The sequence below is a fragment of the Orycteropus afer genome, unplaced genomic scaffold (genome assembly GCF_000298275.1).
Source record: "Orycteropus afer afer isolate SDZICR_OR568_19922 unplaced genomic scaffold, OryAfe1.0 scaffold00456, whole genome shotgun sequence".
Lineage (NCBI taxonomy): Eukaryota > Metazoa > Chordata > Mammalia > Tubulidentata > Orycteropodidae > Orycteropus > Orycteropus afer.
In genome coordinates, this window is record NW_006922043.1 from 794,734 (window position 1) to 811,443 (window position 16,710).

At 52.3% G+C, this 16,710-nt stretch overlaps 1 protein-coding gene across 1 annotated transcript in view; it reads right to left on the minus strand.

The window, feature by feature from the left end:
* The window catches only part of COL5A1 (collagen type V alpha 1 chain), a 195,452-nt gene extending 181,625 nt beyond the window's left edge, over window positions 1-13,827 (minus strand). The window contains exon 1 of the mRNA XM_007954294.1: window positions 13,713-13,827. Coding sequence (XP_007952485.1) covers window positions 13,713-13,827 — 115 coding nt within the window. The remainder of the gene's footprint in view (window positions 1-13,712) is intronic.
* Window positions 13,828-16,710: the final 2,883 nt, after the last annotated feature.

Below are 16,710 nucleotides of genomic sequence, written 5' to 3' on the forward strand. Positions count from 1 at the left end.
AGCCCTGCTTACCAGTTCTCCTCGAGCCAGGCAGCTGTTTGCAATTGGATGGGACCTGGCCCAGAGAGGGAGGAGGGGCGTGTCCCCTGCCAGGGGCCTGGATTGCAGGGCGAATGAGGACATCCTGGTCCTGGGTGGGAAACCCAACTCAGGTCCAGCCTATGCTGCCTCCACCTCGGGCCCTCACCCCCTCAGAAGGTGGGCAGCATCTCAGGATGGGGAAGAGCTGAAAAGGGAAGAAAGTGGACAAGCCTCTCTTTGTGAGCTGCTCCCAGTTTGTTCCCCATGAGCAAGCAGACTCTCAAGTCCCGCTAGAAAGAGCAGGGTGGCTGAAGGAGGACTTTGGATCCGGGCCCCAGGCCTTCCAGCCTGGGAGGGAGGGGCTCCCACCCCCTGGGATGTCCTCGGTGCCTGTCCTGACAGGAGGAAGCTTGGACTAGACCCCCGAGTCTGAAGAAAAACTTCAAAATTCCCTGTCCACCTGCCTGGCAGGGGGTACTCAGGACTATCAGGAAGGAATGCTCTTGTCTCCAAGTAAGATAGGTTTGCCAGGATCAAGCTTTTCAGCTTGCCCCAATAAAACGCCAACTGTTTTTGGAAATCTTGAAAAAAAAAAAAATTAAAAAACAAGACTATCAGGAAGGATTCCTCTGCACCAGCCACAGGATGCAGGCCAGCACATCTGGGGTCAGATTCCCACTCCAGCTGTGACCCAGGAATCCCTGTGTCCTCTGAGCCCATTTGTTCATCTATGATGGCCCCATGGTCAGCCAAAGGTGAGAGCCCTCGGGCTAAGACATCACTCTTCTCCAGGAGTCCAACACTCTCACAGTCAGCCCATGATGCTCCTTGGTAAGGAACGTGGTCAGAGAGGCCCCCGATCTTACAAGGAATTAAAGGTGGCCCATGCTCACCATTTGCAAAATGCACCCCACACACTGGCCTCCCCACCTTGGTTACAAGCCTGCCTCTAGCCATGCCCCTCTGCACTGACTGTTCAACCCTCCTCGAAGTTGCCCTGTGCCCCCAAACTTGCAAATACCAGCTTTGACTGTGTTGGCACTTTATAGAAACTACAGCAACTGCCACCACCTCCTTTGCCAATAATAACAGTAACAATATATAGTAACAAGAACAATTACTATGTGTAATAGCATGTTATTCATAGCTTCCCTGGGTAGTGCAAAAGGTCAACTGCATCAGCTACTGATCAAAGGTTGGAAGTTTGAATCTACCCAGAGGTGCCTGAGAAGAAAGGCCTGGCAATCTACTTCTGAAAATTCAGCCACTGTGAACCCTGTGGAGCACAGTTCTACTCTGACCTCTGACACATTGGGGTTGCCATGAGCCAGAGCCAACTCAACAGCAACTGTTTATTTGTTTGTTTTAACTGGTTTTTAATATAACAATAGCCATTATTATCATTAATGTTACAATGGCAACTGCTTTCCTATCCTGACAATGTGGTGAGCTGTGGGCTCGGCCTCTCCTAAGAGCTTTGCATCCAAACACTGACACCTCCTTTGGCCCTCACAGTCACCCTTCCAAGTAGGCACTACTATTGTCCCCAGCTTCCAGGTGAGCTAACACAGATCAAAGATGTTAGGTTAAGCAAAGTGTTGGCAGTCATACAGCCAGACAGTGGAGTCACTCACTAAGGTAGGTGCTATCCAGTGTGGTAACTCACAGTGTCACCTCCTCCATGGACCTCCTATACCAAGCCCATACATAGTTCTTGTTGTTGTTGTTGTTATGTGCCATCGAGTCGGCCCCGACTCATAGTGACCCCTCCTTGGGTTTCCGAGGCAGTATCACTACGGAAGTAGGATTGCCCAACCTTCCTTCCGAGGAGTGGCTGGTGGATTTGAACCATCAGCCTTCTGGTTAGCAAGCAAGTGACTTAGCCACTATGCTACCAGAGCTCTCACATAGTTCTTAGTAATGTTTATTATCAATTTTTATCATAGAATAGTATGTGATAAAGGACCTCTAGTGGTGTAGTGGTTAAGGCATTTGGCTAACCAGGTCGGTGGTTCAAACCTAGCAACTGCTCTGTGGGAGAAGGATGAGGCTATCCACTTCCATAAGGACGTACAGCCTTGAAAACCCCATAGAGGTCACTATGAATCAGAATCAATTTGATGGCAGTGAGTTTGGTTTGGTTTCTGGAATATGTGATAAATATAGTTATAAATTGCTTAAATGTAATATTTCTTAGACTATATTAGGAGTTCTGGTAGCATAGTGGCTAAGACACTTGACTGCTAACCAGAAGGCTGGTGGTTCAAACCCACCAGCCACTCCTCGGAAGGAAGATGGGGCAATCTACTTCCATAGTGATACTGCCTCGGAAACCCAAGGAGGGGTCGCTATGAGTCGGGTCTGACTCGATGGCAAACAACAACAACAACATATGAATATTAACAACAGAATTGCTTTGTAAAATCTTTTTACATTGAATTACTTGATTAGTTACATTATTGGTAACTGAAAAGAAGACATTTTTTATTTTTCTCCTTTTCCTTTAATTACTACTTCATTCTCAAAAATGTTACTGATGTGGGTTCACAAACACTCATTACTACAATACTTTTGCTAAAACATCAGAAATTTTTACAAAACAGTGATTATAAAAACCCCAGCAGCAAGGCAAACAACAGAGCACGCTCGTGGCGCGTGCAGACGGAACCACATGATTAGAGGCATCGTTGTAACTGGGTAATAATGACAGCTTTAACAGGAGCACTTCAGAAGGTTGAGGAAGTAGATCAGCTTAGAGTTTTAAACCAGTAAGGAACTCTTGTGGCGTAGTAGTTAAAATATTCAGCTGATAACCAAAATGTTGGTGGTTCAAACTCACCAGCTGTTCTACAGGAGAAAGATGAGGCGGTTTGCTTCCGTAAAGATGGGTAGCCTTGGAAACTCTATGGGGCAGTTCTACTCTGTCCTATAGGGTCACTATGAGCCAGAATTGACTTGATGGCAGTGGGTTTGGTTTTGTCTTTGGTTTTTTCAGCCTTGTAGGTATACTGATACATGTAAGCTGGGCTTACCAAAAATGTTTTTGTTGTTATAATTAACTACAAGTATATTCTTGTAAAAAAAAATAGTAAATTTCTGCTGATACACTGAACAAAAATTTTATAGAGAGTCATTTTGGTGTCACCTCTCTGACGGTGTCACCTGGTACAGTCAGCAGCCCCTGCATCTCCCTAATGATGTCACTGCAGCCAGGGGTCCAGACTGTCTTGGCTTCCAAAGCCAGCATCACTAGTGGCTGGGCATCAAGGCATCACTCCTTCCTGCCTCAGCCCCTGAGTTCTCTTTTCAGAAACCACAGCAGTGAGTCCACATTGGACTGGAGGACAGGCTGGGCCAGAGGGAGGGCAGACCCTCCCCTCTCAGATGCCCCAACCAAAAAACCAAAACCAAACTCACCAGGCTTCCCAAAACACCCTTGACTGCTTCTGGTATCAAAATCTAGGGGCTAAGTATGACCTCGGCCCAGGCTCCATCCCAGGCTCCTGAATCTGAATCTTCGAGGTTAGGCCAGCCCTGGGGCTGCTGCTACTTGCTGCCCTGGGTGCTCCATTCTCTTGCTTGTACCTTCCAGGACTCGTGGCTGAGTTCCTCAGCAAGCACCTCAACTCAAGGAGCCAGACCTGCTCCCCCATCTCCTTTGCTCCTGGTCGACTCCAGAACACACCTGACAGCCCAAGGCCAAGGCCGAGCCCCAACCCTCTGCAACAGGCCAGCATGGCTACTGTCTGGGGGCAGGCCCTCCTCCATGCCAGGACATTTACCGAGCTCAGGGGAAACACCCTGCAAGCCGAGGGGAGGACAGTGAAGGGTAGCCTGGGTGGGCTTTCCTGGGGTGGGGCAAGGCATACCCCACAAGTGCCCATCATGGTCCTGACAATCACCTGCCAACTCAAGGTCATCAGTCACAGTCTTCAGGGAGCCATGCCGGCACCCCCTGTCAGCCCTCAGCCTGAGCCCCCAAGACATTGGGTCACCAATTCTGAGTCTGGAGAGGGGCTCCTACACTCCTCCTGGACTCAGGCCCTCTGTCTAAGCAGTGTCGTGGTAGCTCATTCATGGAACACAGGCCCCTCTTCACTTGGCCTTAGAGAGATGCCCTACCAGCATGGATGTAGGCAGAGGACACAGGTATCCACTCAAGCGCTGGTTGAACCAATGGAAGATCCCACCTGAGCATCCTACTGTACACCTAAGGGCTCTGCACCTGTGTGGTAAGCCCTGCACTCACCACTCACCCTGCCCCTCCTGACCACTGTCACCCACATCACCCCTGCACCTGCAACTGAGATATCACCACTGTCCAAGCATTCTTTAAATCATATATCTACCTAATCTCAGGAATAGTTTCCAAGAAAAACATGAAGCCTCAAGTCTAGTTCAAGCCTTCCATCCAAGAAAGTGCCCTTTCCACAGGCTTTCTAGAATGAGCCCCTTCAAGTCTAAAAGACTTTCTCCTTCTCATCATGAAGACCCCAAAGTGTCAGTGGCCCCTCTACAAGAGGAAGGGAGAGCAGTACCAGCACACAAGCCCCTCTCCTTTCTCCAGAAGAATGTCGAGCTGCCCAGGGAGAGGAGCGGGGACCATCCCTCGGCCAAGTGGCACAAGGAGGCAAGCAGGAACCACCACTCAGCATCTCAGATGGTTCCCAAAGAGGTAAAGAGAAAGCAAACACAGAAGTGAGCGTCACCACAGTCACCTCGTTGGCAGCTGGGAAGGTCCTGGAAACATGAGGAAATGTCTCCCTCAAAAGGGCACCTTCAAAGTACTATTCCAGCTTCCCAAGACCAAACCCCAGTTTAATGGCCTGAGGAGGCCCCCAGGCATGACTGGGAGGTGAACCCTTCACTCAGGTGTCCCATCTACCTCACACGCTCACAGCTACTCTCCTTCTCACCTGGACTTGTTTCCATGCCCCTCAATAGGTTCCGATATGCACCCAAATAGGACAGGGTCCCACGGGCCAACTCAGCATACAACCAGTGTCCTCCCAAAAAAGGAAGCAAGATGGAACCACAGCTGAAAAGACAAGTTTGCCCAAGCTCTCGACTGCATGCCTCAGTGTGTCAAAAATGAGAAGTCCATGGCAACTATCATGGTGGACACATGGTATCAAGTACAGTCATAGTCCATATGACTTACAACACAGAGTGAGCTGTGGTGTGAACTTTAAAAAATGCAATGCTGTTAAGTCAATACAGATTCACAGTGACCCTATGAGACAGAGTGGGACTGCCCCATAGGGTTTTCTAAGGTATCATAGGAATAGATCACCAGGTCATTCTCCCATAGAGCAGCTGGTGGATTTGAACTGTCAGCTCTTTGGTTAGCACCCAAGCACTTAACCATTGTACCACCAGGGCTCCTTGGTGTAAACTATGAACTTTAGTTATTAATCATGTATCAGTGTTGGTTCATCCATAGCAACAAATGGACCAGGTGAATGCAACATGGTAATAACAGGAGAAACTGTGCAGAGAAATGGGGGCAAGGGAACTCTGTACTTTCTGAACAATTATTCAGTAAACCTTGTTGGTGTTGTTAGGTACCATTGAGTCAGCTCAGACTCATAATGGCCCTGTGTAGAACAGAAGGAAACACTACCTGGTCCTGCGCCATCCTCACAATCCTTGCTCTGCTTGAGCCCACTGTTGTAGCCACAATGTCAATCCATCTCATTGAGGGTCTTCCCCATTTTCACTCACCCTCTACTTTACCAAGCATGATAACCTTCTCCAAGGACAGGTCCCTTCTGACAACATGACCAAAGTAGGTGAGATGAAGACTGACCATTCTTGCTTCTAAGGAGCATTCTGGCTGCATTTCTTTCAAGATAGATGTGTTCATTCTTCTGACAGTCCATGCTATTTTCAATATTTTTCACCAATACCACAATTCAAATGCATCTCTAAACATCTCTAAAAAATAAAGTCTATTAAAAAAAGAGGAGTGCCTGAGTGGCACAAACAGTTAAGTTCTCAACTATTAGACAAAAGGTTGGCAGTTCAAACCTACCCAGATACACCTTGGAAGACAGGCCTGGCTATCTGCTTCCAAAGGGTCACAGCCTTGAAACCCCAGTGGAGCAGTTCTACTCTGCACACGTGGGGGCACCATGCACTGGGGTTGGAAACAACCACAATAATAAAAAAGGAGAAGAGAAGCCAAGGCTTGAGCTGCTACCCTCAAACACCGCACAACTGAATTTTGAGAAAAGTGGGTCAGACTGTGGTCCCACGTGGTAGTTCTGAGTCACTGTACTTGTGGTCACGTAACCATCTGAAGCACAAGAACCTTGGCTACCAGCATTGCCCCATGGCAAACAAGAGCTGGAAGCAGGGGAGCCCATACCACTGAAAATGAAGGCCTGCCCCTAGTCAGGGGTTTGATGTGGGTCTACAGGATTGTAGATCCCTGGTGGCACAGTGGTTAAAGTATTTGGATGCTAACCAAAAGGTCAGCAGTTCAAACCTACCATCCACTCTGCAGACAAAGATGAGGCAGCCTGCTTCTATAAAAATTACTGTCCTAGAAACCCTATTATGGGGTAGTTCTCTATCCTATAGAGTCACTACAAGTCAGAATTGACTCAATGGCACAGGGTTACCAGGTTACAGGACTGTAGGGAATATACCCTGGGCAGGGGGTGAGTCCTTGGGTCAAATGGGCTGGCAGAGCCTCCATTTGCTCAGCTGCAGAATGGGATCAAACATCCCCTCTACTGAGCATCACACACACTCCACAATCCACAGGTATCACACAGCAGAATCCCACATAAACATGAACAGGAGCCAGAGGCAAAGTATTCCAGCACCCAAGAAAGCATCAAGGATGCCATCCTGTAAACTTGTCAGGGACTAACTCAAAGTGCTCCATGGACGGATCCCAGACGTTCTGCCCTGGTAAGGAAGACTGGACTCTGATTGGCCAGTGCCTCATCTGACTCACTCTGATTGGCTGGTGGCCCAACGGTCTGGCTGCTGAATGCTTTAACTGCCTGTCACTTGATAATACGCATTATCTGGTGGTTCCCCCTGTAGGGCAGGATGGCTCACCTGCTGCTCGCTCACCTGTGCACCCTCCATGCCCATCATACATCTGATGTGTCATAAACGTTTGTCAAACAAAACCACAGCCACACAGGTTTCTCATGTGGCAGCATTCTCGTGCCTGCTGGCACATCCTTTCCAGGAGAGAAGGAGCAGCATCAGTGCTCACTGTTGGGGCATGGTTTCCCCTTCTGGAGCCCACTGGCAGGCTGCCTGGCAGTCACCTCCAATTTCCCACTGACATTCAAAGCTCACCTTTGAATAATTTTTTTTTTTCCCCAACACAAGGTGGGGAGCTTTCAAATGTAAATCACTCCTACTACATGCCCACATTTTGATGTCATTTTGTGGCACTGATTAAAAACATAGAGGTTGCGAGAGCCCCCACTGCCAAGGCACTGGCAGGACAGAAGAGACAGGAGAATGAGTTTCCCTGGGAGCACAGGTGCAAGAAGCAGAAAATGAAGTGTTCCTATCTCCTGGGCTGGGCTCCCACACCAAGAGCTGCCTAATTCAATTTTGAGAAAAGTGGGTCAGACTGCGGTTCCATGTCTTAGTTCTGAGTCACCCAAGGGTGGTGACATTCACCACTAATGTCGGGTTAGTACTTAGGTTGAGAATCTTCCAGAACACTACCCCTCCAGTTAAAGCTGATACGAGGCTGGCCTCAGATTACTTGATGTGGAGGACGAACAGTGGCCCTCACTGCCCACACCATGGATTCAGCCATGAAGTCACTCCTTCTGTGAAGTTTCCTCCAGTGACCTGGGAAGGGCCCAGCTGGGAATGGTCTCTGAGCAGTAAAGCCCCAACCTGAGCCCACCCCTCAAATGGAGCCCTCAGAGACCCACCCTACCCCATGCATCACCCACTCAGGCGAGGTGGTGTCACAGACCCAGGACACCAGAGTCCTCAGATGGGACATGGACAGATCCCTTCACCTCTCTGAAGGAGGGGGAGGGGCATGCTGGTTGACCTGCCCACAGCTGCATAGTCTCAGGCCTCCAAGGAGCAATGAGCTGGGCTGATAAACTCATATTCTATGCAATCCCTTCTCATGCTCCCCAAGCCTCAGGAGGGAGGAGCACCACCCCATCACCTCCACAGGTAAGCAGGGAGCAGGGAACCAGTGCTCAAGCCCCCCAACACAGTCTCTGGTCAGGAGGAATGTAACAGGGACAACGAAATCCATTGATCCCTCATAAAAATACTGCAGTAGTTCCACTCAGTGCCCCATGGTCAGGTGGAGAAACTGAGGCACAGAGAGGCTAAAGGTGCAGTGGTACAAGGAGTAACAGGGACTTTAGCCCAAGCAGTCCAGCTGCAGGCTGGCCTGGGCTTTGTGCTGTGTCCTGGGTCTCCTCTGAGAAGGGCCAAGGCAGGCTTCCCTTCAGGGTTCCAATAAATCCAAGAGTAGGGCCTGACATTCTAAAATGAACATTGAGCCAAGTGACAGAAGGAAGAAGAGCTATACAGCGTCACCCTCTTGTATGTAAAAAAAAAAAAAAATAGCAACACCTGGGCCAGATGGAAACAGCCTGCTCTTCTGGAGTGTCGTAGTCATCCAAGAGCTGCCGGCCATGGATCTGATCCTCACTACCCCTCCAGTGGGGGACAGGTCACAGAAAAGAGAGAAATATCACAGCTGCCTGCAGAGGTGCCTTGGGAGAGCCAGGCAGCACAAGGGTATGAGCCATGAATGTACATATCATACACATGTGTACACCCACAAACACACACCCACACAGAACACTGGGGTGTGTGTCTGTATCAGGGCGTGTGTATGCATGGATAAAGTGTGTATGCACATGATATATGTGTGGTATGTGTTGTGTGTTTTGAGTTCCTGGGTTTTTGTGGGTGCCAGGTAGGGACTCCTACAAAAACACACAGCACACATAAATCACACACACACACACACACACAACACAACACATACACACACACACAGTACTGAGTGGGTTTGTAAAGTATGAGATCTATACAATGACCCCATGAGGCGATTCGGGATTATACTCCATGCAGAGGAAAGACTGAGGCTCAGGAAGATGGGTTCTTATGGACGGCAAGGCCAGGACGGGCCCCTCGGCATCTTCAGCCCCCTCAGTGCTCTCAGCAAAGACCCATGCCTCCCAGACACAGACCCGCCCACCTCTGCTTCATAGCTTTGCAGGACTGGTGACATTAATCTTCTCACACACTCACATACACACGCAGCCTGACAGCCGGCCCCCTCTTCCATGTACTTGGCTCAAGAGGCCACATGGAGGAGATGACACACCATGTGGAATACTTGCTGGAATACTTGCATTTCAAGACAACTGCAGTAACACTATGCTATTTGGTCTTACAAAGACATCGACAAAGTTAGCAGTTCTAGTAATGTTTGCCATTTATCTGGTGCTAACAAGTTAATCCAGAGGCACCTCAGAAGAAAGACCTGGTGATTTACTTCTGAAAAACCAGTCACTGAAAACCCCGTGGAGTCCGGTCTGCTCCAACACACATGGGGTCACCATGAGTCGGAGCCAACTCAACAGCAGCTGGTTCTCTGTACCACATGCCAGGCATTCGACGAAGCTGTTTACACACCTCACCTCAATCAATCTTAACAACAACTGCTGAGAGCAAGCAACACTCTTCCGTCCACTTCCCAGAGGGGGACACTGGGGCACAGCCACTGGGCCTAGCCCTGCCAAACCTCCCTCCACAAGGCCTGTTAGAGGCAGAGAAACTCAGGGCACCCATGCTGCCCCGGGATTAGACAGACTGCCTGGGAGTGTCCCCCACAATGTAGGTGTCTCCCAACTCCTACTTCCTAGTTACCAAGCACAGGGTCAGAATTGTGCCAAGTCCCTGAGCCAGTACAGTGAGGTCCATCAGTCTGCTTGCAGAGTCATAGACTGAACACAGAGTAGCCCCTCAACCCTGTGTATGGCTCTGGGTTCTCAGCCAGGGCTCAAGGCTTGAGTATGGACAGATGCAGGGAAAGAAATGTGCAGAGAGGGTTCCGAAAGCTCACCCTCCCATGCTTGCCTCCCGAGGACCCCCACCCGAGGATACTTGTTCTCCTTTGCGACACTTCCTGTCTTGCAGCAGAAGCGGGTTCTGCTGGCCACGTGGCCCTCCAGGGCTGCCATGGGCTGGGGCACTGCCAACCAAGTTAACGAGGGTCTTTTCAGCCAATGGAACAGCCTCAATGACTGTGTGGCAGGGTGTCCTGTGTCAGCCACTGTAGCCTAAGAGACACTGGGGCAAGGTTTACAGTCCCTGCCAGGAGGAGGAACAGAGGTGGAGGAGAAAGGAGAAGGAGGGAGGGAAAGGCCAACTTTAACATCGCCCCCTCCAGGAAGCTTCCCTGGATCTGCCCAGGAGAGCTAGCCCTCCCAGTTTGTCTTAAAGAACACTAGGTGGTCTCCTAGGGCCTCAAGTGACATGTATAGTGTTCATGTCCTGGCCACCAGACTATGAACTCCTAAAATGGGGTACTCCTGCCCCATTCACCTGGGTCTCCAGGTGAAGGCAGGGAGGGAATAGGAGGAAAGGGAAGGAGAGAGGGAGGGGGAGAACTAGGAGGGAGGAGAGAGGAAGTGGAAGGAGAGAAGAAGGGAGGACAGGAGGGAGAGAGGCGTCAGAAAGCTCCCACCTAGGATCCCTGCTGGCCTGGAGAGAGAGCACCAGCCTCCAGTCATTGCTAAGGCGCTAGTGTGATGATATGAGCACAGGGATTCGTTCAGGGTCAGGCAGGTGCCAGCAAATGAATTCCAGCAGCAATCATGGCCACCTCCACTGAGTGCTCATAAAGCCATAGGACCAGGGGAAGAGGCCCCTGCAGCCTCCTTAATTGCAAACCTTGGCTCCTGTTGTCTCTGCCCAGCCAGTAAACGCTGGGCCATCAGGGCTGCAGATGACTGGGGGCCCAGTCTGCCCTCCCCAAATCACTGTCACTAAGTAGGGGCTGGGGGAGAAGCAAGAAGTGGTGGAAATCCATTCCTCCACATCCCATCCCTCTACCCACCCGACAAAGCCCAGGACCCACAAAAAGGGGACCAACAGGGCCCAGGGAGGAGGCAGAGGGAGATAGGACCAGAAGAGGCAGGGGTAGGCGGTCATCCACTGTACTCTCAGGGTGGGGAGAGCCCGAAGTATCTGAAGAGTGGGGTGAAGGGGCAGGCTCTGGCCAGCTCCCCAGGACCAGCCCTGGGGCAACATCATCAGAGAAGGAACTTGGAGCTTTGGGACTAAGGGAAAAAATGGCTGACCAGGGCCACTGCTGGGTGGTCACAGTTCCCAGGGAAGTGACCACAAGTCCAACCCCTCCAGGAACTAAAATCCGGGTGAGACAAAGGGCGGGGGGTGGGGGTTCTGGGCTCCCCCCACTGACTGGGCTTCAATGGGGAGAATGGAAAGGGATGTCTTTCCAGCCAACTTCATTGAGTCAGAGGAAATTTAACCATTTGATATTTGTCAAGTCCCACAGAACTTGGCCGATGCTTCCTACAAATTCTTGCAAAAAGCAGTCACGTGACTGGTGTGCACCAATGAGGTGCAAAGGAGATGACCTCAATTTCCAAATATCGGGGTCATGTTTCACTTCACATACTCTCCCTCCCCCGGCACGATGTTAAGCAGCCCCAAATGAAATTGAATTTTTCATTCCTTCACACGCTTGGCCAAGAAGAAGGCAGGGAAACGAGCCATGTTCGGAGAACACTTGGAAAACATCTGGCAAGACTCAAGATGGAGCGATGCGAAGGCACTTGCTGAGACCTTCTCCCACCCCCTCCGCATCCTCGGTGGGCAGATAGCTGCCCTTCTGGCCACGCACTGTGGGTGACCTCAAAAGGGGACCCACCCTGGAAGGTGGAGAGAAATTTATAGAGCCCACCCTGAAAAGTGACATCTTCACATCTGTGACAGTCTGTTTTGACAAAAGCAAAATGTCCAACTCTGCAGCCACGACAGAGGGAGCCCCTACTTGTGCCACCTCCATACTACTGCTTCAGGGGACTGCATCTAAATCTCAATTCAGAGGCTACATCAGGAGACAGGGATGGAGCAAGGCACTCAGGCAGAGGCAGAATGGGCAATGCAACCAATATCCCAGACCCTGCAAATTCATGGTCTACCTACCTGGTCCTAGCCCTGCCCTTCCCCTGAAGAGGACAGATCCCCTGGGGGACAAATCTCTCAGAGGAGCTGGGACATGTCTGAGAGAGAAGGCCTGGGGTTCCCAGACCACATCCCTCCCCACCTTGCCCCACCATCACTCTTCCAGAGACTTACATTGTCTAGAGCCTTCCACTAACCCCTGCGACACAGAAGGCCCGTCTGGCCAGGGTCACAGGCAAGCTGGTGGAAGCACAAGGGTAAGGACCAGGCCAGGCTCCTCACTCGCTTCCCAGAGCCCAGGAGCTGCCCCACACTTGGACTCCTGCTGGCCCTCCTCAGGCCACCAAGTGTTAATTGTGCCAAGAAAAAAAGGGGTGGGGGGAATGCTTTGAGGCTGGCAAGAAGCACATGGGAAGTGATTCTTTCCAAATGACTTCAAATTACAACGTGGAAAGGGAAAGGGCGCAGCAAACCTGTCCCTTCTCACTGGAGGACATCTGGCTGTCCAGCTGCCACAGGGCTATGACCCCACCCCTGTCAATCTCCACAGCTCAGGACAAACCTAGCTGAGCCTCCATCTCCCCAGGCATCAACAGAGTGGTCAGGAATCTGGAATTCCTGCACTCACTCCAGTGTTTGGGAAGAACCATTCCACAGCCAACCAAGGAAGGTGCTCAAGAAAGCAAGACATCCGTGTATCAGAATGTTAAGACAGTTGGAGCTTCCAGGACCCAGGCAGGGAGGGACAATGTGGTTGGCAGAGACCTCCTCATAGAAGGGGCCCCTTCAAAGGGCAGGTCCCTGTCAAGGAACCCCACAACTGCACACCATCTGTCCTACTCACAGGATTATATCAGTAGCTTGCTAGGTGGTCCCATCTCTAGGAGAGGTGCTGTCTCCCAGGGGGTCAGGAGGTTTGGGATGGGCTGGAAGTAGGGCTGTTCTACCACCCTACAGGGCTCCCAAGTGCTGCAAGAATCCAGTCTACTGAAAGTTCTGAACCCCAGAGGGATTAGGGAAGACCAGCACTGGGGCCACTGTGGTTCCCACAGAGCCTTCCAGAAGTCCCAGCCAGAACTGAGAGGCTATGACTCTAGGGGGACCCTGCTGGCTTGAGGAGAGGAAGTTCTGCAGTGTAGCTGAGTGGGACCCGGGATGGAGCCTATGCTGCGGCGCCGCCAACACAAGGGTCTCAGGAAAAAGTTGGCCCGCCTGCTGGACGGCCTCCTGGGTCGCTCCCAACACTCAGCTCTTGCTCAGGCCCGCACGACAGCGCCAGGCGGTCGGCCCAGCTGGGGAGGAGGGGGCTGCCGAGACTGCGGGTATTGTGTTGGCGCGTCTCCCCCTCAGGGCCCCCAGCGAATGGCATTCGCAGCCTCCGTCAGTGCATTCCAGAAGCCCAGGGGGGAAAGTTTTGCAGGCAACACGAAAAGGCCCCGGCGCCTGGGATGACAGCGCGCCCCGGAGTGTGGCGGACACCCTGTCGCGTGCCCCGCGCCCAGAGCCCTTACCTGCGCGGCTCGAAGGCAGCGCCCACAGCAACAGCAGCGGCAGCAGCAGCGGCGGCGACAGCGGGGCGCCCGGGCGGCGCGGGCTGCGCGCTTTCCAGCGGGTGTGGAAGTCCATGCCGGCGGGGCGCGAGGGGAGCGCAGGGCGTGGGGGCGCTGGCGGAGCCCGAACAGGGACTCGACGAGGACACCCAACTCTAGGAAGTCATGGGCGCCCGTGCCGGCTCTCTGTCCTTTGTGGCGGCGGCTGTCCTGGAGGGAGGCTGGCCTTGGCGCGCAGGGCGGCCCAGAGCCCTTGGCGCTCGCTTTGGTCCTTCTCCGCAGCTCCTCCCGCCGCCTCGCCGCCCCGCGACCCGCTCTTGTGGACGCTCCAAATGAGTCCTGCGCCAGCCGCGGGGACGGGAGTGAGGACTGGCCCAGGCGCGAAGCACTTTTCCCCGTCGTCCCTCCTCTCCGCTGGCAGGCCCCCGAGCGGCTGTCGCTCCCCGGCGCCTGCAGCGAATCAGAGCCCGGGCTGTGCGCTGCCGGCCCGGCCCCCGCCTACCACTGGGCGCCCGGCGCGGGGTGGGGACGCGGGCGGGCCAAGGGGAAGGGCTGGCCTTTCTCCGGAGCGCGCGGGCGAGGACGGCCAGGAGCCGTGCGCCCCCTTTCCCGGTCTCCTACCCTGCCTACCCCAGGTGCCCACACCTGGCTGAGCTCCGGGAAGCAATGCTGAGGACCCGAAGCTTAATCATTTTGGGTTAAAAAAGAGAATCACAGCTCACCCCGCCTAACCTTCTAGAACGTGGAGGAGTCGGAACTCCTCTTCTGGGTGGAGACTGAACTTCGAATCCAGCCGGATGGGGCGCCCAAGACTGGCGGTCGGATCGTCTGAAAGAGGGCACGCCCCTGGCTCCCGGAGCGTGAGTGCATCGGTGCGAGTCAGGAGGTCCACAAACGCTCCTGGACAGTTGTCCTATCTGGGGTATTAGTGGGCAAAGTCTGCCTCCTGGGCTCACCACTTCTCACCCCTCCCTCACACACCCAGAGGGGGAACTCCTGAGAACTCCCAGAAAGAAATCAAAGGGACACCCTCTTGGGGCTTATAAGGGGGGAAATACGTGAGGGACAAACCGCCACCCCGGGAAGTGCTGATGGGCTCTGCTTTTTCTGCCTTCTTTTCTTTAAGCTCTGGCGACATAGTGGATTTTGGCTGCTAACCAGAAGCTTGGTGGTTCAAATGCATCAGCCACTCCACGGAAGGAAGGAAGATGGGGAAATCTACTTTGGTAAAGATTTACAGCCTGGGAAACCCAGTGAGGGTCTCTATGAGTTGGAACCCACTCTGATGGCAGTGAGTTTGGTTTGGGTTTTTCTTTAAGCCCTTGGGAAGTTTCCCTCCAGGCACTCCCAGACCAGCAGCCAGCCCCCCCCCGCCCCCCCCCTTCTGGACACTAGGGTGAATGAGGGGGAGGGGTCTCTTCCAAGAGGCTCCCAAGGCCCAGGAGGCTTCCTGGAAGCCACCTTGCCTGCCTGCTCTGACTCACTCTCTTTGCAGAGAGCTGCAAGATTTGTTTTTACAGAGAGAGAATCCCTGTGAATTAAGAGGGCTTTCAGACCCTAAGCCATCCCATTCCCTTTATACAAACAATCCCCCTCTGTGATGCCCAGCAGGACTGGACCCCCCTGTTCCCTGGCTCCAGTTACAGCTCTGGGCCAGGCGTGAAATTCCCCAAGTGCACTTCAGTTCCCTGTCTGGACAGAGGTGAAGTCCAACTAGGGGCTGCTGGTCCATGCTTGGGCTGGAGTTGAGGGCAGGAGGTGTCACCAGTGCTAACCTGATGAGTAGGTTTGCACTGGTGCACCTGGCACAAACACTCCCAGGTGCAGATAGGGGCTCTTCACAGACACAGAAAGGGGCGTGAGAGCAAAAAAACACAATGTCATTTCTGGTCTCTGTTTCTTTATTTGAATTTTTCTTTACATGTATAAATCACATATGTGATCAAGCAGTAGTGCATGTGTGCATATGTGAATGTGGGTGTCTGTGTATGTGTGTGTCTGTGCATGTCTGCATGTATGTGTCTCTGTGTGCATGTGTATGAGTATGTATCTGTGTGCATGTGTTCATATATGTGTGTGCTCATGTGTATCTGTGTATATTTTGGGTTAAGCTGGAGTCACTGGCCTCTTAACAATCCATGTGCATGTGTACATGTATGTATGTGCATATCTGTATACATGTATGTCCATATGTATCTGTACATTTGTATATGTGCATATCTGTGTGTGCTTATGTGTTCATGTGTACATGTGCATATGTGTATCTCTGTGTGTGTGTGTATGTGCAGTTTGGGGTAAGCTGGAGTCTCTGGCCTCTTAGTAATCTGAACGGTAGCCCCTGCCCTTCCTTTACTCTCCCACCCACATAGATGATGGAGATGCCATCTGTCCCTGAGCCTCCAGTCTCAGCCTCACTTGCTCCCTAGAGTGCCCCAGCTGGAGGGCTAATTTCTCCCCAGGGCCCTCTCCTGGCCTCTGGGGGCCAGACAAGCCAGCAGCCTGCTCACCAGAAGGTAGTACAAGCTTTCTGGTTCCAGCTTTAGGAGTGTTGTTCTTTTCCAACAACCACATGTGTGCATCTGTGCCCTCAGCCACCTTCCTGACCCCTGTAACTCAGGACCAATTTCTGAGCTTTGGCCTGGGTTGACACAGCTGGTCCCTCATGAACTGAAAGCCAAATGGCCAATACAAGGTCACACAGAGTGGACCTCTCAGCCACACCAAGAAGCCTCAGACATGTGGCACGTGGCTGCAACCTCCAGGATGGGTGCATTTTCTCCTTTCCTGGAGAACAAAGGATGCAATGGCTAGTGAAACTGACAACAAAGGTTCTCACATTCCTGGAAGCTCAGAGTTGAGTGTGGAAGCAAGTTTCCGCTCCATCGGAACTTCAGAGGAAAGTCCCGGAACTCAGCTACCTGATCTGTCAGCCCAGAGCCTCTGGAGAGAATTAAACTCC